Here is a 22,751-nt window from a genome sequence, read left to right as displayed (position 1 = left end):
TCATGAAAATATTTGATGATATATAATATATATAAATAAAACTGAGTTGAATTGAAAACCTTTGTAGTAGAAGAGTCCCGTTGCTGAACTGGCCTGTCTGCAGTCCGGAGCAACTAAAAACATCTGGCACATCATGAAATGAAAAACTATAACAAAGAAGACCCAGGACTACGGAGCAGCAAGAACAAGAACACTAATATCCAAAATATCCAGCAGCTGGTCTCCTCAGTTCCCAGATGCTCACGGACTGCTTTTAAAAAAAGAAGAGGGGACGCTACACAGTGGTAAACATGGCCCCATCCCAAGTTCTCTGAGACATTTCATATGGTTTCTCTATTCTATTGCGATTACATTTTACACAGCGTCCCAGCTCTTTTGGAATTGGGGTTGTATAACCCAGAGGTAACACTGAAGGCGACCGTAACAACGGCGGCAACTGTAACTGGTATTGATTGTCTGACCTTACCCTTAGCACTCTATTTTGCTGTTTTAGGAGGCCAGAAGAGAAATCAATGCCCTGGGATACCCATGAGAGGTCTGGGATAAATGGAGACCGGCCAGGCTTTACTGCAGCAGTGCAGCGGAGAGGATCAGCTGGGAAAGTGTCAGAATGGAGGCAATGGAGTGGAAGATACATAGAAAAAGAGCATACCAAATCAAAGTGACAAAGAGAGTCTATGAGGGCTATTTTCTGCAGGGAGCAATTTGCCAGGCGGTATTGGAGTAGAGTTTATTAAGTGCAAGTTAACCAAAAAGAAAAAAAAGAGGTTATTCAAACAGTTTTGAGTTTAAACACATGCAGTCAAATGAGGAAACTCTATGCGTGATAAAAGAGCCAGACTGAGACGATGAAGGGTGTGACCCCCAGTGTTAGGTCTGCAGAATGTGAAATGTGTGTTTCCTTCCTCTGAAAGTGTACTCTCACTTCTCCTTAAATACAAAATGACCATGGACTCCTGAGATGAACTCAAATTATTCAAGGTTGTCTAGTTTTTAATTGTGTGAAGTAACTGGATGGCTTGCTGGAGATATTTGTAGTTTAGTGATTCTCACTATATGTACCATAAACTCGACATTCGTGTGGTTCTGTGAGAAATCAGTCTGTCTATCTATAATGGCTGGATGTTTTACAGCAATCTTATTAAATGGCTATCTTAGACTCTCATCTCATTTGATAATGTCATTAGAACTGATGACATTATCATCAGCCTCCCCGTGTATTCCGTTTATACTTTTCTTTGCATTTCAACGTCCAGTTGGCCTCCATTTTTCTTGAGTTGCCGTGTGCTTATCATTGCCCTCCCCTTATCCTAAACTGTCAGTGACACAAGAGCACTTAAAGCGGTATGGCAAAGGGAGAAGACTGGACGTAAGGTAGGAACCAATAAAACATTTTCTTGTTATTAACAGAAGTTATACTTTATGATGCACCATATACAGTAAATGCATGCTCTCCCTATAGATATAAAGTCTGGAATAGACATGAATACCTCTAATCTTTTCACCAGACGTTACATAATCACATATAGTCAAAGCTGTGTTGTGTAAGTTTACATGGAAACGTCTTTTTCTTGTCAAAATAGGTGGCATTTAAGTCCATGAAGGCAAGTTTGATCCCATTATAAAAGATCTATTTGTGCATCTGGATTTTCAATAGCAGCATTACCCACCGAAAGCAGGGAATTAAAATTAAACATGTCAAAGCATTTTAGTTGCTGGCAACATAAAAGCATTTCCAACGTCACGGAGAAACATTCCTGTTTCTTTAATGAAAATTACAGACATTTCAGACAAGAGTTGCTTTTTATGGCTTATGCTTTATTATCATAAGAATAACCATTTTATATAAGAATGCAGCATTTCCTGTTTATACTGCTGTTTGGCTGTAATGAAAGCAGATGTCCTCGAGTGTTGCAGACAGAGCCATTGGGGCCATTATCGGGGCAGCAGTGGCAGATGCAGCAGGTAAGATAAACCGAGTGCAGATACCGGGAGTGAGTTAATTAGCAACAGAGTTTTACATATTGCAGATCTTTCTCTTTTAGTCCCCCGAATCCTAATAATTCATAGGCCTGATACTTTCACAGGGTTCATGTTGAATTCATGTTTATTTCTTAGAGTAAAACTGAGAAGCCTTTATACGTCACATTTTCTCCCTTGTTTGGTGTTCAGTACAATTAAGCAGCATCTGTATTGACTGATAAAGCACAGGGGTGGTGCCTGGATGTCATCTTCACCCATGATGTTATGGAACCAGAGTTTCTGCATAGCAACCAAACACCACATACTGCCGTTTGCCATTGTTAAAACATGCTTGTTATTGTAATGCATTAGGATGTCTGTATTTTCAATAACTCTGGGAAATAATATATCCATTACTGAATGTTCCACACACATACAGCCCAGCCCATGCACTGGATCTACGACCTGGACAAACTGAAAGAAGTGCTCCGTGATCTGGAGCCCTGTCCAGAGTTTCGGCCTCAGTCAGCGAATCCGTTCTACCGCAGGACGACGGGCGAGCAGACCTGCTATGGAGACCAGGCATACGTCCTGCTGGAGTCGCTGAGTCGGTGTGGAGGTAGTGAAAGTCGCTCAGACAGGCGGCAACTGTGTGTCATACACCTGCCAGCGTGTTTAATTTAGAATTTAGAATAAGATGGTAACAAATCACATTTTTACTGTAAGTAAATTTAGGTAGTGTGCAAATACTTTTAAGTGATCATAAATAATTTTATATAGTGTATGGGTAATTTTAAGTTCTGCATAACTTGAAAGTCTCCTTTCCTGTAAAACACCTGCAATTTAGACGAGGTAAACCATGATATGAAAATTTAGCATACTTATGATGTCATATGGGGAAATTTTACGAGGAAATTATGCAGCATTTAAGATTACTTAAATAATATATTTCTGCCCCTTTCTTGTAAAAACCCAAAAGTCATGTACTACTACTTAAACAAAAATGACTTACATACTACTTAGGTTTTCCTCACAGTGTAATTATGTCTTTGTTACCCTCCTTGTCTAGTGTGCCTACCTTTAAGTATTTATAGGTAACATAATTGCAAATACATTTAAATTCCTTTTAATTATTGGGGAATTGTGCCCTCAGTCATCAGCTGTGTTATAAAGTGTTACCCAACATTTATATTATTAGATTATAACATTGTTAAACCATGACCTTTTAACGTGCAGCCTGTGACAACCACTTACACTGACGCAGAGTATTGCCCCGTTTCGACAGGCGTTAATGTGGAAGACTTGACCAAGCGCTTTCATGAGTTCTTTGGACCGGGAACGGTCTACGATCTGCCCCTGAATGATCCATACAGAAAGAAAGGAGGTACTGTGCTTGTGTGGCTGCCATCTATCAATTTTGCAATTTCCATGAGTTAATCACCAGCTTAACAGGTGGTGATTAACTTTGTGGGAGCCTGTGTTTCTGCATGATAACTCTGTGCGTGCTGTTTTTCCTCCTGCTGATGGGGGCATTCCCTTTCCATGAAAATGTTCCACAGTCAGACTTCCTTTTTTCTTCTTTAGTTGGTTTTTGTCCAGCACTTTGAATATTGGCTGTTTTTTCTGCTGTCAGGGTGTCGTATAAATATTGTTGTGCAGTAAATTGCCACAGCACCACGGGGCACTTTGGGTACAATGAACTGCAGATGGTTTTATGTCTTCTTGGAATAGTATAAGAAGAGCTGTGTCATCAGCGATAGCCATCATGACTGAACAGAGAACAGAGCTCCACCTGCAGAAACTTAAACAGCTCCATCAGGACATCCAAGGGAATGTTTCTTTTCCTCTTCTTCCTGCTGTATATCTACCAATTCTTCCCTCCCTCATAAAGCAGCTGTTTGTTGCATTTGATAGGCCCTAAGGCAATTCTCCCCATCGATGGCCCATGGAGGAATGCGAGCCTGAAGGCTTTCATCAGAAATGTCGATGCTGGCAAAGAAGAAACTGGTAAATATCACAACTGCACAAAGACTTTTCCATGCCCTGATTTGCAAGGTTGTGATCTTCATGTGTTTTGTCTTTGAGGCTGTGACGTGGACTGTCAGATAGACGGTGTCACTAAAATCGCTCCTGTGGTGGCTATGTACGCCGGGCGACCTGAGATGCTGGAGAAAGTGGAAAAAGCCATTCGCGTGACCCAGAATAATGACATGTGTGTGGCTGTCACACTGGCTGCAGCGAGGTAAGTGGATACATCATGGCAGGCTAGGGAATTGCAAGCCTCTATCCATCTGTCTGACTTTGTTTGTGCAACATTAGGTTTTTGGAGCATTTCATTGTGAATGGTCCAGATCCCAACGCTCTGGATGCAGTTCTGGCTCAGCTGAATGACCCCGATAGACCGAATCCTCAAGAGCTGGACAAGGCTGTCATTGGTAAGGGTTTGAAGACTCATTCAATATGGAATTTAAAGGAATAATGCAAGAAGAATACAGGAGAAGATTGATGCTACTCTTAAATAGAAGGATCACTATAAAAAACAAGAATGTTCTGGGTGAACCTTTCTGGGTGGATTTTAGCATGTTCTCCCAGTACCTATATGAGTGTTTCTGGTTGACTCGTGAGTCTAAATGGCCTTAGCTCTGAATGACTGTCCTTGTTAACCATGTGATAGGCTCTTCCCCAGTGACAGCTGTGATAGGCTGCAGGTTACTCTTGAACAGGAGAAGCAGCCGTGAAAACAGACGGATATAAATATAAAGCTAGAACCAAAGTTTGATTAGCCTGCTTTGGTTTGGCATATGAGGGAAATGGCTAGCTCAACTCTCACTAAATCTTATAAATAGCCCAAGAGTGAGCAGTTTAAACAAACAACTAATGAGCTATAGAGCTGCTGATTAGCCGATGTTTTTAACCCTTGGACAGAGACAGTATAAAAGAGCTACAGCAAAATCAGCCATTAGTTTCCAAGTCCTGCTTTGAAGCCTCGAGATAAGTGTTTCATCTTTGTTGCACAAAAGGGAAAAAAAGGAATGTAACAGTGAGAGGAGGATCTGGCTATAAATTTTGACTGTAAACATTGGCTAATGACTAAATTCTTAGCCAACTAGTGTGTAGTTTCATACCATATTTCAAAACAAAGTATAACTTAGATTTGTTCAATTTTTACTTAGCATAGCTTAAATTGAGTGACTGAGCCAGGGAAATCATCCAAAAAGTGTTCACAGAGAGCGAGACACAAAGCAATTTCCCATAGATTTCTATAGGACGTTTTTGCCACCAAAGCATATCGCCATCTGGTGGCCTTTACATAGAATGCATTGGCTTCATTTTTCTGACTAGAAAGCTAAGTCCATCTTTGATACTGTCTAAAGTTTCCCTTTAAGCCTTTATGTTAAACCAAGGTTAGCAGTTTCTAGCTTCATAGCTTTAGATTCAATCAACAAATGTTTGAGTGGCATCACTTTTCTATTTGACAGTTAACATTTCACAATAAAATGAAAAGGTAGTAGCATATTTACTCATAGAAAATCACAAAATGTCAAGCTAGCTTTAACTCAGAAGCTAGAAAAAGGATAAAGATATTAAGCTTTTTGTCCATCTGTTAGTTTATGCTAACTGGTGCATCTGTTAGTTTATGCTAACTGGTGCATCTGTCTTAACTACTAATATTAACACACAGGATGGACTGTCTTTAAATCCTTTACTACAGCAAAAGTGCTTATGCCTCACTTTAATCATACTTTACAATAATTGCATTCACAAACTTAACAGGAAAAAGTAGAAAACATTATTAGCATGTGAATTTAAAGTATGCTGCATTCATGGTTTTGTTGTATTTGACTGCTTTATTTATGTTTACAGATGTTTTAACTGCTTTAACTGTGAGAACCACATTCCTATAAAGTCAGCTTCCATGAGCTCAAAAAATAAAAAGTCTTGCTTCAGCTTTATCGCATTTTGCAGCTAATCCAAGGGGTTATGAAATATTTTGTTTAACTTAAGTTTCCAAACCCATGAAAAAGCACCAAATGATCCAGTTTATCACAAACATTCATAATCACCGCATTTGGAAATATCCAGCTTGCACTGGGCAGAAATGGCATGAAAAGAGTGATAAAACTGCATTAAATCAAACCTTAAGTTTGCACTTAAGTGCAGTGATTAATTGTAGCATTGGTCACAGTCCACCACTATCTTGACATAAGCTGCCTTTATCTTTTATAGATATGATTTGGTAGGACAGTATAGACATGGTCAGGAAGGAGGCAACACGCTGCTATGTGGTGTGATCTGTAGCCATGAACAAGTCCAAGGTCACAGCTGACTGAAGCCTGTACATTGCATACCTGTACATACAGTCCATGTAAGGCACTATCGTAGGTTTTGTTACAAAAAAGCTGCATATTGGTGGTTCTCTTTGCATTACTTCTCCATTATGTCCTTTAAATAAGCATGTCGACAGAAATCAACTTTTCGTTTAAGACTTGAAGATATTGCATACCAGGACACGGTTACATTTAAAATTGGCAGTTTGTATTTCAGAGTCAAAAGTCATTTGTTACAAGAAAAACAATAACAAACAAAAATCTCATCTCTGTTCCCGTGTCTCCACTCAAGCTCATATCAGCCAGGTGAAGGACAACCTCACCAAGACATCCCAACAGCTCATACCTGCCGTGTTCACAAACACATGAGGTAAGCTAGCAGGCAGCAGCAGGACCCTTCCTGTCAGTGTAGCGCTCCAGTCTTTGATCTCCTGACTAATGGTCTCCCTCCTCCTGGCTTTTCATTCTCCCGTTCCCGCTGAGTTGAGTGTCTCAGGTTTTACAGGGCTAAAAGGGTTCAGATACTTAATGTACACGTGGAAAGTTCTGCTTGCCAGTTCACACCATTAATATAATGTACATTTTAAGTATACTGTAAAGCCGCTAAAGACCTCATAGTATCTTAATATGCTAACAGGGCACTTCACTCTCAGACTGCAGGCTAACTTGTGGTTCCTAGGGTATTTAAAAGTAGACTGGGAGGGAGAACCTTCAGCTTTCAGAGCCTTTCTCTTTGGAACCAGCTCCCAGTTTGGAGTCAGGAAACAAACTCTGTCTCTACTTTTGTGATAGAGCTTTTACAGTTAAACCCTCCCTTAGTTACGCTGCTGGAGGCTTCCCACGATGCACCGAGCTTTTCTTCTTCACTTCCTGTGTGCTTTTATACCACTGCTGTACTTACTATTATCAAACTCTGTCTCTTTCTTCCATACTGTGCCTTTTGTCCTGTCTCTCTCTCTGCTCTCTTTTCCCTCCCTTCTGGTTCTACCAGAGGTTTCATTCTGTTAAAACATAGTTTTTCCTTCCCACTGTTGCCAAGTGCTTGTGCACAGGGGTCGTCCAATGGGGTTCTATCTAATATTGCATTGTTATATTGTCTTTACTTTACAATATAAAGCATCTTGTGTTGACTGGCTGATGGGAATTGGCACTATATAAATGAAACTAATTTGAACTGAATTACAGCATAGTGTGGCGTCATAAGGAAGAGTAAAAACATTAAAGAGCCCAGTAACGTGGATACAACCATGTGCCATTCATACTGGATCTGTTTCCAGCTTTGCCCGGTGCGTTCCAGGGAGCGCTTCATGGAGTCCTGACACTCAACCAGCTGGACGAAGCAGTCAGAGACACCATGCGCTGCGGGGGATGCACCGCCAGTCGAGCCTCCTTCATTGGAGCCTGTTTTGGGGCACAGGTACTGTAGGAACATGGTTGTTGGATACGTAAAAAGAGCCATGGGTCACTTATCCAAATTAGTGTATGACTAGAAAAAAAGTGTTTACATTCAACACTGACACTTTTTACATGTTGCTCATTGAAAAGATAAGGCAACATGGAGTAAGTGGATACTGTTGCTACTTTTGTACAAACAAAATCAGCAGTCAGAATCGGGAAAAGACATTAACGGCACCTCATACAGCTGTGACACCACCAGAATGTGAAGACATTCAACTGCGAGCTCGTCAGCCAGACGACATTGCATCAATACCAATATTTGCACAGCTGTAGGTGGGATATCACCAGCGTCAGAATAGCCACAAGCTTCCAGCACAGATGTGAGGTATACAGCACTAATGGGAGAAAATATTCTACTTATTTATTGCCATCAAGCACAATCCAGTCCAAATGTATCTACTCTGCAAGAGACATGAAAATCCATCCTTTTTTGCATGTTGTTCTGTGCACTCCTGGAGCTCCTTTGATGAGTTTCACAGTGAGCTCAGATATTCGGAGAGCTTTGTGCTTGCTTGATACTTTCAGCTGTCATCTTGATGTGCTTTCAGACCGGCCTCCGGGGAATCCCAGAGTCTTGGAGGAAGAGGACGCTCAGATACCCTCTGCTGTTGGAGCTAGCTGAAAAAGTGCTCAAAAAGATTCAGTAATCATAGTTCAGTTTTAATTTTTTTGGCCCCATAAATTCATCATCTATGTAGAATTTGTGGATAATTGCATTTTAAGAGACTTTCTCAAGTTGCAGATGTACTTTGGCACAGCCATCCATGACAGTTGCATTCTAAAGTCTTGCGCTGAATGAAACTCGAATCTATTTGCTCGGTCGAAGCTGCATCATGTAAAAAAAATGAAATTAAATAATAACGTTGTATAACCTATTCTCAAATAAAAACTTGTGTTACTGAGACGTTTGTATTTGTCTGCTGTTTGCTTTCCTGCGGAGTGGAAAGTAGGGATTTCCTAATCTCAGGAAGCATGTCTGATGAGAGAGAGTAGTTTTGCTGAACCATTAAGTGGGTTTCTGTCTTCTTACTCCTTTGAGAACTTTCTGTTATTGTGAAGTGAAAGAGCAGATACACTTTACTTACTACTGGAACACGCAGAGACTGCCACTTATTTCTCTCTCACAGGAGCTGTTCTGCCTTCCTGAAAGTGCTGACATTAATATTCACATGTTTAATGCACACTTCTGAAAGTTAGCCAAACATAAGGCAGTGCCAAATCCTTGATATCTTTGACATGGGGTGAGTTTAGTTAAGAAAAAAGGCTGCCGTTGGAGACTCTGGGTTGCTTTTCCAGTCAAAGTTTTACATGCAGAGATTGACTGGTTAACGCAGTCAGTCAATGTATTTAAACTGGTACTGTTTGTTATCTTAGCAAAGAAATAAAGGGAGCTATGTGTGAATTTAAGCTATGTTTCCTAAACACTGACTGCACTAATGTTTGGATGAAGAAATCTCAGAGCCAAGGCTTTGGTGAGTGGAAAGGTTGAGGCTGACTGTGCATTGGTAGCCTGCAAGGGGAAGTCATTTGATGTCTCCCTCTGCCTGACTTCCTCCCACACAGCAGGTAACAGGCTCACTTTGGCATAATCACATCCAGACCTGAAGAGTGTTTTTGTTATTCCAAATTCTGCTTTTGTTAAGATGTTTTTGGAGAAAGGGCTGATGTTTGCAAAAGATATTGTGTTACTGATGGGGTACAGCACATGTGTCAGCAGATTTTATGGAAAAAGTGTACTTAACAGTTCTGTGTGTGCACTAATGTGCACTTTACTTTCAGTGGAATTGCAAATTAATTTATAGGAGGCAAATGAGCCTCCACAAACCCAACCAACACCACCTCCTCCTGTTGATGTCAAACATAGAAATAATGTATCCTTAAATAATAATAATAATAATAATAATAATAAGAATTATTATTATTATTATTATTATTATTATTATTATTATTATTATTATTATTATTATTATTATTAACAACAATCTTTTGTATTTGTATTTATGGTATAATAACGAAAGATTCACAGAATAGTTTCACACAGTTACCAAAGGCACATGAGAAAGTAAATGGCAAAGGCCTTAAAAAAGAAACTTAACGTGACTTAAAAAAGAAATAATTTTTTTTTTGTTTTTTTACTGTTAGCACCCTGATAAAAACTTGCCCTCGTTAAAACTGAATTCCCCCCATGTCTAGCTTATATTGAAATGTTTACAGAATGAGTGAGAAGTATAAAATGAAAAAGTTGTTATAGTTTAGAAGATAAAAAATAGTTTATTTTTCCCAAAGGCTGGGACATTCCTGTGTTGCAGGAGAAAATTAGAATAAGTAAATAAAATAAAAGGAAATCGGGCTCAGTTAAATTAAAAAGCAGAATTTAAAAAAAAAGACAAAAAATTTAAAATTCGCTTTTTTTTAAGAAGTACAAAATCAAAATAAATACAATGGCGGCTAATGTTTCCGTGTGACGTGAATGCATCCAAAGATTACTTGTAAAGCAAGAGAGAAATCTCCTACTCGCTACTGTATTCCTTTGGTCATACGGCGACCTTTGAATATTCAGGGTACTGTTTGGTTGTTAGAACAAAAATCACTTGCTTCAGCAGTTGCATATAATTTCAGGCAAGTGCTGTCCCTCGCATCATCTAAACTGCATTTTCAACGCCCCCACCCATCGTCGTATATTATTATGCGCATTGGCAATATCCACTGACAAGTTATAGAAGGGCCCTGCGACAGACTGGCGACCTGTCCAGGGTGTAGCCCGCCTCTCGCCCTATGACAGCTGGGATAGGCTCCAGCGCCCCCCGCGACCCTGAAAAGGATAAGCGGAAGCGAATGGATGGATGGATGGAAGGGAACAATCTTGTCACTATACTATCTTTGCCTGGCTCAACAGCTGGGTGGAACTTGGACAAAAAAAAGTTGCTTCAATGACATTTTGTATAGTGATGGCTCTTTGAGGGCGAGACAAGCCAGTTGTTAACATTAAGTGTTTATTTTCGCTGCTGTGCCATGGATTTTAATGTAAAACGGCTAGCCGCAGACGCCGGTACTTTTCTGAGCCGAGCGGTACAAGTAAGTCTACTCATTTAGTTCATAGGAATTGTTGCTAGCCAATGTTAGCCACTGTGAGGTAGCCTTAGCTTCCTTGCTAAAGAGCTAACGTTACCGTGATTGTTACTTTGTAGCTTAGCAGTTACACCTAATTGTAACTTAATTTCTATAATTTGCATTGTAGGATGTATTTAAAAAGCACGTGCGTCACCCAGGTTGTGTTAACACTAAGCTATTTGTTCAACTTAACTATCATTGAAGGCCTCAACACCGTCACATGAAGCTATCAACAGCAGCTGGCAGATAGCGCTAACCTTTATTTTCCGAGCTTAATAACGTTGCTTAGCTCTTTACTCTCAGTCGTCTTGTGTGTATCTTTGAATACATCTGTGAAAGCTACAACTCGCATGCGCAATGTAAACGCATATTTTTTAATTTTTCAGTTTACAGAAGAGAAGCTTGGTCAGGCTGAAAAGACAGAATTGGATGCCCATTTGGAGAAACTTTTGATCAGAGCTGAGAGCACCAAGCAATGGACAGAAAAGATTATGAAGCAGACAGAAGTCTTACTACAGCCCAACCCCAGTAAGATCACTCTTTTTGACTTTCGAAGGACTGACACTGACATCTCTAAGCAGCACAGGGCACCCACCCACACAATGTTCTTATAGACCTGCAACCTGATATTCAGGAATCAGGAATTCCCTGAAGAGCAGCTCAATAAAGATGAAAGATTTGTCGCTGCCACTAAGGCTCACATTAAAAGCTTTACTTCTCAGAGAGGGTGTTTGACTTCCACGGATATGTAGGGTGCCTGTGAAGTCTGTAAACTCAGCTGTGCATCCTCCTCACTTCACACCATGATGTTGCATCTCTGCAGCCGAACACCAGCATAGGCACAACAAACACAGACCGACCATCTGGCAGTTGCAGTCTTGTGCAACAGTCATAGAAACGGGATTTTACTGTGTTCACGTTAAACACAGCACAGATAATCTTTCACGTGATGTAGTAACATGAAACAAATTACAGCGGTTTCCGAGAGACGCTGGCTTGTAGTTTGTCATAGCTGTCACAATGAAAGCTTTCAGTGTGGGTCTTTAAGTCAGGCTGTCTGAAGCATACTAAAGTCACTCCCTGCATTTGGCTCGCTCACTGTAGTCCTGTGACTTTGTAATTGAGTTTTCTCCTTGCGCTCTGCAGATGTCCGGCTAGAAGAATTTGTTTATGAGAAACTGGAGAAGAAGGTCCCCACACGTATGAACAATCATGAGCTGCTGGGACAGTCCATGATTGAATCAGGGAATGAATTTGGTCCTGGAACTGCCTATGGTGAGTGCCACGGTGAAACACTGACAAGTACTGGGGCTGTAGTCGATCAAAGACTGTCTTTGCTCAGGGAAAGAAAGTCTGCACATTACCTCCAGATTAAATAAATCAGCTACAGAGCGGCTAGCCCAGTTAGACTGCATGAATTATAAATACGCATAAAAACCTAATATTTGCACCATATTTAATGATTTTCACTTTGTTTTTTGTATTAAAATGGGAAAAGACTTTGAGCCAGGTACTCTGCACTTGCACATAGGCTCATGATATCTGAATAATGCTAATAGGCCTGTCTCAGCTGTGGCTGGATGCATCTGCCGTTAGAAAGCCGATAGACCAAAGCTACTCTGGCTTTGATTTGTTCACTCACAAAGCTTCATACATTAAACAGCAAATCTGGCAGGAAAACCTAAATCATGCCCCAGTTTTCCCAGGTAGTCTGTTCCTTTTCCAGAAATAATTAGCTACTATTGATGGAGATTTTTTTTGTTGTCCTTCTTAAAGTAATGTTGTTGTGAGTTTAATGAGAATTTGCACAGTCGGAGCAATCAACCTGAGATAACCCCAGTCCTACTGGGAGCACCAGCTGAGCTGAAACTTTGTGGTCTTTATTTCGCTGATTTGAATCTTTAACAAAAAATTAGTTTAAACCCTACAAAGGCAACTAAAAGAGGCCTTATAGCAACTCAGGTCAGAGTAGCTGTTTGATCATTAGCAAGCCTCCTGACATTACACAATGGACAAAAGACTAAAAGAAATTACGGTCGCTCTAGATGTTCAGTTGTTAATAGAATATAAATGCACGATTGACAGTGGGAAGGAAAAACACCCTTTTAACAGGAAGAAACATCCCACAGAACCAGACTCAGGGGGAGGCAGTTACTTGGTTAGCAGGGAGGGGAGGGAGACAGGACAAAAGACACACTGTGGAAGAGAGCCAGAGATTAATAATAACTACTGGTTACATGCAGGGTGGTGTGAACAAAGAGGAAATGCAGTGCATCATGGGTCGCTCCCAGTAGCCTAGGTCTGTTGCAGCATCACTAAGGATCCAGTCACCTGGTCCAGCCCTAACTATAAGCTTTATCAGAAGGAAAGATTTTTAAGCCTAATCTTAAAAATCTCTAAATATTTCTCAAAACATCATCAGCTTGTTTGGTATTCCAGTATTCTGTCTCATGAAGACGTGTAAAACAGAGTTAAACTCTGGTTTGTTTGCTTTAAAGAACATTTTGATGATTTGAGAACCATCTTCTGCTATTTTCAGTCCCAGCCAGGCCCTTTATCAGTGTCAAGCTGAAACAATATCACCATTCTCCCTCCCAGGTTTTCTGCTGGCACTAAACTTTCCTTTTGCTGCTGACCATTGTAGGAAACGCTCTGATAAAATGTGGAGAGACGGAGAAGCAGATTGGTGGGGCAGAACGGGAGTTCATCCAGAGTGCCGCCATCAACTTCCTGACACCGTTCAGAAACTTTTTAGAGGGCGACTTCAAAACTATTCTGGTGAGTTGGACCCGCAGGCTACCTGTCCTGAATCACTTTCGCTTTTTCCCGGACTTTGACCTTTAAATCTGGATGGTAAATGGTAAATGGCCTGTATTTGTATAGCGCTTTTCTAGTCCCTAAGGACCCCAAAGCGCTTTACACAACCTGTCATCCACCCATTCACACACACATTCACACACTGGTGATGGCAAGCTACAATGTAGCCACAGCCACCCTGGGGCGCACTGACAGAGGCGAGGCTGCCGGACACTGGCGCCACCGGGCCCTCTGACCACCACCAGTAGGCAACGGGTGAAGTGTCTTGCCCAAGGACACAACGACCGAGACTGTCCAAGCCGGGGCTCGAACCGGCAACCTTCCGATTACAAGGCGAACTCCCAACTCTTGAGCCACGATCGCCCCACATCTCATTCACAACAGTGACGGCTGCAGAGGGTCAACGAGTATAGCTTTAATGATTATAGCCATTATTTTACAAAGTAGTGAAAGATCCTGTTGAAGTCTGTACTTTATGCTCACTTCAGTTTAGAGTCTAGTGTTCAGACTGTCAGGTGTGTGCAAACCCACACTGTGATTATAGAAAACAAGCCCTTATAATCGTGTTATAATCTAAAGTAAACACCTGATGAATGAAGTAGAAGCCTTGTTTACACTGTGCTGTGTCCATGTGTCGTTTATCTGTGAGACTTTTGTGTTGTGATTTGTGTCCAGAAAGAGAGGAAGCTGCTGCAGGTTAAACGCCTGGATCTGGATGCAGCCAAAACCAGACTAAAGAAAGCCAGGATGGCTGATGCAAGAGCTGCAGTAAGGACACACACACACGCTGATAGAACAGCTTAGTGAATTCTGCTTTTAGTACATTCACTGGCTAACGTCTTCACTGGGGAAGAAAATCTATTGGGTGTGTCCCACTGTCACTCTGTCTGAAGTCACACAAGTACTGCCTGACACACTATGTTACACGACACAAGGCTGACCATTTTATTTCTTGTGACATGCAAAGAGTCACATGAGCCACCATGGGAAGTTTTAGAGTTCCCTTTTCTTAATTTAATCTCATGCTTTGTGTTCATGTTCTTCAGACAGACTGTTGAAACTCTTGATTAAACCAAGTGTGGCAACAAAGCATGTCCTTATTCTGGTTGTGAGGTGGCCAGGTGTGTGGGTGTAGGTGTGTGTGGGTGTGAGGAGCATGTATTTGTCCTTGTACCACATGGTGTGCCACAGTTTGCACGTAAAAGCCTTGTTTAATATGTAAGCTCACTGGCCAATTGATTAGGTACACGTTGTTACTATTAGGTTGGACCTTCTTCTGCCATCATAACCTCCTTAATTCTTCCTGGCAAGCATAAAACAAGGAGCTGGAAACAATCTTCAGAGATTTTGGTCTATAATGCAAATCCACAACATCCCAAGGATGCTAGTTTGGATTGACATCTGATAACTCTGTGTGAGATATGGTACGTTATCCTGAGCCATGTTAAAAAAGGTCACTGAATAGTTTTAATGCTCATTTTAATGCTCTGTTTGAACTTCAGCAAGGCTGTAAGCCATCAGCTATGTGATTGGCTGATTTAGGTTTGTGTTAATGAGTGGTTGAACCTAATAAACTGTCCAATGAATGAAATATAAGTGGTGACGTGTTTAAAAATATTTTATTACATATTCGCTCTTAGTAGAAACTCTTGTGTTCTTCTCCACTGTTGTCACATAATTGCCAATTAACAATATAACATTAAACCGTATATGAGGAGTGCATATTTGGCTGTAATGTCTTGTAATGTGTGTATTACTACAAATTCAAAGCTGCCCCTATTTTTCTCTGCTCTCCCACTCAAACTGAGCTCAGAAAGTTGTTTAAACATTTAAGTTATTAAGTGCTAAATATAATGGTATGTATTCATTTTTAATCTACGTGCATAATGTGTAGTGCTCAACTGTTTTTGTCTACAAGCAAAAAGAGTTTTCTGTAATGTTAATGGGTATTTATGTGCTTTGATTTTGTTTAAGGGGATATGACTCTCACAGCTAAGACTGTCTGAAGATGGTCTCACTAATGACCTCAGTTTTTTTTATCATCTTAGGCTTGAATTATTTTCAGCTTACATCTAAAGCATTCGGGTTGTCACTAAGGAAATAGGTTAGATGTGTCTGAGCCGGTGTTGCTGTACAAATACTGAACAGAAGCAGTACAGTATCATGTAAGAGCCGTAGATGACAGTATCCCAGCAGTCCCAGTCTTCAGTGTTTCCAGAAAACATTCGTATCTTTTGCTCACAGTTTCCCTTGGGAAGAAACAATCTCACTGAAACAGAGTGAGCATAACTTCCTCCTCCTTATGATCGTCTGTTCTATTATCTCTTGTAGGATATTTAAAGTGTTTTAATGTAGCATTTTCAAACAGCACAGTCTAGTGAGTACTGTTGCTTTAATTGTGTGTTAAATCTCTAAAAACAGCTTTTTGTATCCACATTATCTGAGTAAACATGTTCACTCATGAGTGAGAACACTGTAAACTAAACATGTGAGACGTAAATAGTCGTTTCTCTAATCTTAAGCTGAATCATGGTGTGACATAAGGAGGGTAGCACACAGATCAGCGGGCGTCTGAGGAGAAACAGTTGATGTGCTACATGATCACGGTGCGGTTTTGTCAGAGCATGCCACTGTTGCACTTTCGCACAAACGCAGTGTGTACGCTTGTTTTGTGTTGGCTGTGGCTGTGCAGCAGCTGGAGCTCTAACTACTGTGTCACTGTTTTTAAAACGCAAAGCAGCAGATGTGAGCAGAGGAAGTGACAGAGGTGAGTGGAATGTTGGAGCCATCTTTGAACTGAACACACACGCACAGACCAAGCCTCCTGGTAGTAGTGTCAACAGCTGCTGTCGATTTCTCCATCTCCTCCATCACACATGCTGTGATACCTCATGGAAATGAAATCCTTGCAGACAAACCTGACAGGGACCAAACACTGCAGAAGCTTCCATCCTCCACAGCTCTCCCTCAGCCTGTGAAGTAGGCTGTGGCGCGCGCAGGACAGCGAGGCCATTGTCCACATGTTTATCGGACCTCTTAGCCATCCCAGCAGACCTCATATTGAATTGGCTTGCTCAGTATACGGAAAAGGAAACGTCATGTTCAGCTGTGTCTTTGTCCCTGTTTATCCATACTGCAAATCGTGTTATTTTTCCTTTTTTTAAAGACATCTGACTCATTCCATAAAAGTCGTATATTATGAAAAGCACAGATCCACACTCTGCCAACTAAACCCATCTTTTTTTTTTTTTTTCATCTTTAAATCATATTTCCTTTAGCCTCGCCTACGCTTTTCCTTATCTGTGTCATCTTTGTCATCCATAGCCTTGAAAGTTTTGAAATGAGGTTTTTCTGTAAATTATAGTTTCCTTTCTTCATTCACAGGCAGAGCAGGAACTCAAGATGACCCAGAGCGAGTTCGACCGGCAGGCAGAAATCACCAGACTGCTGTTAGAAGGCGTCAGCAGCACCCATGTATGTAGTAAGGATGTTCCTGGTGACTGATTTCTTAGTTCTTAATTAAACTGACTGACTAGTTAGTCTACAAACACTCAGATATCAAGTTAGGTTTCAGGATCCTTTCATGTACAATGTCTGTCTAAACAAATCCATTTGAAACCATTAACCACATTCTTCAGTAATGAATCCTAGTTTCAGTGCCGGTACACTATGTGGCACCTCACACTGTGCATAAGGAACGTTGCACATTATGAACATTTCACACAGACGATGAAGAAGAAGAAAAACCCTTGAAAAAACTGATATTAAACATTATATGAAGCCCAGACCTCGCTCTCTACAGCCATCTCCTCCAGCTTATCTGGGGGGAACACAGAGGCGTTCCCAGGCCAGCTGAGAGATGTGTTTTCTGCAGCGTGTCCTGGTTCTACCCCAGGAGGAAACCACCTCAACTGGCTCCTTTCAATGTAGAGGAGCAGCAACTGTACTCTGAGCCCCTCCCAAATGACTGAGTTCCTCAGCTTATCTCTAAGGCAGAGGCCCGCCACCTTTAGGAGGAAGCTCGTTTCCACCGCTTGTATCATGATCTCATTTATTTGCGTTCAAAATAACTAACAATAATAGGCTTAACAAATATTTATGGTGTTTTTTTTCCTACAACATGTGGAGGCTGCAGCTCCATCTTGTGGAAGACACAATTTACCAGCATTGGGCTTCATTTAAAATGTTAACAATTAGATTACACGACTAGTACATGTGGTACCTACTAGTAAGAATGGCAACGATTAGTCGACGTGTGGCGTACGGCCCTAATGTAGCCCAGCTAACACTGTTACTGTGTTATAGTGCTGCTTTCTGTGCTGCTGCCTGTCTGAAAAATGAAACCAAGTAAATAAAACATTGTTTAACACTGGGAGGACTGCACTCTTGTTTTCCTCTTATTGACGTTTCACTAATGCCGTCTCACCTCTAGGCACACCACCTACGCTGCTTGAATGACTTTGTGGAGGCCGAGACTACTTACTACGCACAGTGTTACCATTACATGGTGGATCTCCAAAAGCAGCTTGGCAGGTGAAATACTACTGCTACGTTTCATTCCTTATGTCAAGAATATATCTTACTCTGCTGTTAGAAAATATGAGGTTTTTGATATCAGCGATGATACGTAGCTGTTCTGAACCACACGACTGGAGCATCTGTGAAAAGTGCACAAGCAATCCTCATCAGTATTTTTCAAACAGAACCTGTGTTTTGTTATTACTCATAATAGTTTTAATGTACTCTGACTGTAAAGAAGATGAGTCATTCTACTCCTTATCATTTTGATGTTATTCACTTTTAGAGCCTGACTCGTCAAACAAAAGTGTTTTAACGATGTTTTTGTCATTTGTGTTTGTTAATATCTAAGTTAGCAAGTCTGAGGAGGGGTTGCAAAAAATTTCCTCCCTTTGAACTGTAAAAAAATGAAAGAGTAATGCTGACAAATTTAATTGAGAGAGAGATAACACTGAACTTGAACTCAAACACTCATTGTGGTTCTGGGGTTCCCCAGCAGTCCACAGTTGCTTATCGTCTCCTCCTCCCTCCAGTTTCCCCACATCATTCTCTAACAACAACCAATCGTCAGTGTCGGGCGGGGCCAGCATCTCGGTGCCCACCATACCAATGTCCGCCTCCCTGCCCAGTGTGTCTGCAGGCCGCAGCAGCTCCTCGGCTTCAGGTGGATTCAGTGAATTGCGCAGCTCCAACGGCAGCCGGAAAGCCCGGGTCCTTTATGACTACGATGCTGGCAACAGCAGTGAGCTTTCCCTGCTGGCTGATGAGGTGAGGATGAAATATTCACTGTTCCTTCTCAGTTTAACTTCATGCAAGAATCCAGAAGATTGAGAAGCCTATTTTAGTCATTTTCTTCACGTGTCTTTAACCGCATGGTCCTGTAGCAGTTCCTCTATCATAACCTCTATTCAGCAGAACATAGGCCACTCCTCTTCCTTGCGGTTGAGTAACCATGAAGCAAGTTTACCTTATTTTACATTCAGAAAAAACCCCAGTCTGACGCTGCAATTGTGAGCTAACGTTGCAGCCTGAGCCGCCTGAAAATAGCACTATCTATAACAAATGTGCATCTCAGAGAGTGCCTGTAATAGAAAAACAGATGTGATCATTTAATGCAGTTTTGCATTTGTGCTTCCAGGTGATTGTAGTCAGCAGCGTCCCAGGCATGGATTCAGACTGGCTCATGGGCGAGCGAGGCAGCCAGAAAGGCAAAGTGCCAATCACCTACCTGGAGCTGCTTAACTGAGACCCACAGTCCCTTCTCTCTCTCTCTCTCTGCCCCTCTATCTGTCCAGCCCTCAGTAACCAGCTGTGATCTCATATTTATATGCAGGGGCAGGCGTCACTTTCTCCTCCATTCAGCCGTTTAGAATGAGTTTTATTTGCAGGAAGGAGGCGTGCCACTTGTTGCAGACATGAATTGGGTTGAATAAAATGGAGAGAAGGGAAAGCAAACTGACCCATCCTCTCATGTGTATGCCATACATTTGTAAAACCTGCTTCCTTGCCTTTTTTTCTCTTTGATGCCATACGACCTGAAACATGTGCCAGAACATCTCCCAAACTGTAACTTTGGAAAAACAAACTTTGTTTACAGCATATATATATATCTCAGATGGTGACCGTCATGTTTTTCCCTTGCATTTTTGTTCTTGTGTGTAAGTAGTGATACAGAGAAGACTTTTAATTTGGTGAAAAAAAAAAAAAAAAAGCACTTCAGTTTGAAGTGATGCTGATCTTCTTAAAGTCTTATTTTATAAATGATCTTGTGATGCAGTAGCAGCTGTTGTGGTTTAGCCTGAATAGGAATTGTTTGTAACAGTGTTGTCAGTCAGCTTTACTCACACGGAGCCTCGAGACAACATGTGCCCTCTCACAGTCAGTGCCTTTTTGCAGCTAAACCAGCAGTATTGAGGCTGTCAGATAAGCCTCCTCTACAAGTGTTCAATCCTGATATTTGTATTCGGCTCATGCACAATTTAGGTCGAATATTTATCATCCACAAACAGCGACTGCGTTTGACACATTGGTGATTTTGGTCAGCTTGGTGTTTGATTTTTTTTTTTTTATTTAAAGGCCTGAAAGAAAACATTTAACATTTAATCTACCTTTTTTCCATTACTAACATCCCTCATCAGTTTCCCATAAACATGCATTTCAAACTATTATGTAGACAATTTCTCCAAAATATTTTGTTACATTCTGGGAGATTTCAGTATGCTATCCCTCGGCTGCTTTTTTGTTTTGTGCGTGTAACTGATAAGATGACACAGTTGTAAAAAGAAGAAAAAACCCCAATAAGATGCATAAAATAAAGTGTTTAGAGACTGGATGCGTGTAAATTTGCTCCCCTCACTCTCGAGTGTTCATGTTCACTGATGGAACCACCAGAGGGCAGGACAAGCAGGGAACACACACAGTCTCGAATCAGCTGGATGATACATTTGTAGCAACTGCTTCCTTCTTTTATGTGCAGAAGAACATACTAAACAGATTTTTGTTGAAGTAAAAATTCAGACATCGGAAGACTTATTTCAAAAGCGTTCTTTGGTTTGAACACGTGCTACCGCAACAGTATTTACAAGGCAGTTACTGGGCCACAACTGGGAGGAGAGGTTGAACCCGAGGACTAAAATAAATTCATAATGTCCACTATACTTTAGAGCCAGCTGCTTCGATCACTGCAGAGATTTTGTTAATGTAAAACTGACCCCCACTGATTCTCAGGCTACTTTAATTTGAAAATATAGCATACTATCTTTACCCCGGTGTTTGGGCTCTCTCCTGACCTATTCTCCGGTGACTTCCACATCTCCCAGAAGAGCCTCATGCTGCAGCGCTAGCAGCTGTGGACCACAAACCTAGCTACAAATCCCCAGATAATAACTGACCCAGCTGAACATAATATCTTTATCTGAAGATGATTTAAAGGGTTAGCTAAATCCTCTTGGTCTGTGTACATTAATCTGTGTAGTAGTTTTTGCCTTTTTTGACCTTAACATGTCACAGTAATTTCATTAAATGAGCCTGTAAAGTTGTCTCTAGCTTCTGTTAGCCAGATAATCAAGAAAGCTCTTTTCTAGCTCAACAGTAAGTCCAGCACAAAGGGGCCTCATCCTGGCCTTTCAGAGGAGCAGGAAGGGTTAAGAGGAAGTGGAATTTTGCAAACTGCCTGTTGACTAAGAAGTTGCCTCAACATTAATATACACAGGGCAATATTTTCATTTTCCAGCATGCACTCATCAGCGAAACTTCAGACATTAACTGCTTCCCTTTGGCCTCAGCAGCCTTCAGTAGCACTTACCGAAAGGGTTTTTTGAGTGTATTGTTAACACGAATTACTTAAACGGTGAAAGAGAAAATCTTCTGACAGTAAGAATAAGATCCGTTGAATCATGTGAACTCTGAAATGAAGCAGCAGCCTGACAGTGACTCACTGGCCCCAGTAAAACCACAGCAGTTACATTAACTCGTCGGTTGCGCAGCGCTCAGTACTCCCTAACTCTGCATTTATGTTTTTCCAGATCTTTCACAATTCATATTGTTGCCTTTCTAAAAATAACCCACACACTTCATGCAGATGATCAGATGAGTGATAGCCTGTCAGAGAAGAGGCATTTCCTCTTTCATCCGTCCTTATTGACTTTCAGATGCTGCACTAAAAGCACTTGTTAACATCTGCCATTTCAGCAGTGGATCTCAGCTTGACATCAGACGGTTTCATCTTTTTGACAGATGCCTCGACAATATCCTGTATAGGGGCAACAATGTTTTTCGAAGTGCAAAAAGTCACGTATTTGTCCGTTTTTATCGGCAAAGGATGGCGCAGGAAAAATCAGGGTGAAAATGTGAAGTGTGATAACCTGAAATGTACCGATGCTCATCTGGTACATCTGCTGAATAAGCCACTTCAGATATGGCAACGTCTTGGCCACATGTTTTTGCCACGCAGCAGCTAAATTATACAGATTAGAAGGGCAAGTCAAGTGCACGAACCTTCATGAGATCTCTCCTGGATGTGTCAGAGCAAAAATATGTACAAAGGTTATATCTTATCTACTTTTGCTGCTGACGTTTATGACTTTGAGTGACAATAGCTGCAGATACTGAATAGATTACAGTCAAATGTGACGCAAATTTTTGTTTTCTGGATAAAATGGAAATGTCTGTGGTGATTCTTAAAGGTTTCTTCTGGTGCCACACCAGGTCAAATGCTCATTGTTTTAATTAACCAAAGACCTGAAAACAACCTTACTGTCAGTTGCCAAGGAAGTCTTGCCACTCGGGGCATCCTGGTAATTTCTCTGGGCATTACCTTTGAAACCTGTATATAAATGAAATGTGATAGAGACATAACTGTAATTGGTCACGAGTTAATAAAATGGTATACAAATGGTAAACTAGCTAAAAGAAAGCTTCTAACACACATCCGTCCTCTAATGGATACATCAGGGGTTGTAGAATTGATAAACTGCAACAGTAACTCAACTAATCACTCCTTACTTGTATGAAGAAGAACTTATCTGAAAGCACAACACGGTGAACCTCGAAGCAGAT

General features: G+C 41.1%; 1 protein-coding gene and 1 pseudogene across 2 annotated transcripts; both read left to right on the top strand.

Annotated features, from left to right (window-relative positions):
• Nucleotides 1-1,316: 1,316 nt before the first annotated feature.
• Nucleotides 1,317-8,645, top strand: LOC146661839 (crystallin J1C-like; annotated as a pseudogene). Its single transcript, XR_014913280.1, has 10 exons — nt 1,317-1,374; nt 1,899-1,965; nt 2,402-2,581; nt 3,248-3,346; nt 3,877-3,969; nt 4,048-4,204; nt 4,282-4,397; nt 6,583-6,660; nt 7,568-7,707; nt 8,297-8,645. The product of XR_014913280.1 is annotated as a crystallin J1C-like (transcript).
• A 1,982-nt stretch (nt 8,646-10,627) lies between these two features.
• Nucleotides 10,628-20,524, top strand: sh3glb1a (SH3-domain GRB2-like endophilin B1a). The gene is made up of 9 exons (XM_085418329.1): nt 10,628-10,823; nt 11,246-11,387; nt 12,006-12,134; nt 13,504-13,637; nt 14,352-14,444; nt 17,061-17,150; nt 18,109-18,209; nt 18,728-18,962; nt 19,333-20,524. The coding sequence occupies exons 1-9, from the start codon at nt 10,761-10,763 to the stop codon at nt 19,438-19,440; spliced, it is 1,095 nt and encodes a 364-aa protein (XP_085274455.1). The 5' UTR covers nt 10,628-10,760; the 3' UTR covers nt 19,441-20,524.
• Nucleotides 20,525-22,751: the final 2,227 nt, after the last annotated feature.

Source organism: Rhamphochromis longiceps, linkage group LG9, assembly GCF_057381845.1.
Source record: "Rhamphochromis longiceps isolate RC_006_pf linkage group LG9, R_longiceps_female_GT1.1, whole genome shotgun sequence".
Classification (NCBI taxonomy): Eukaryota; Metazoa; Chordata; class Actinopteri; order Cichliformes; family Cichlidae; genus Rhamphochromis; species Rhamphochromis longiceps.
Note: the sequence above shows the minus strand (reverse complement) of the source record. Positions and strands in the feature narration are given on the sequence as shown.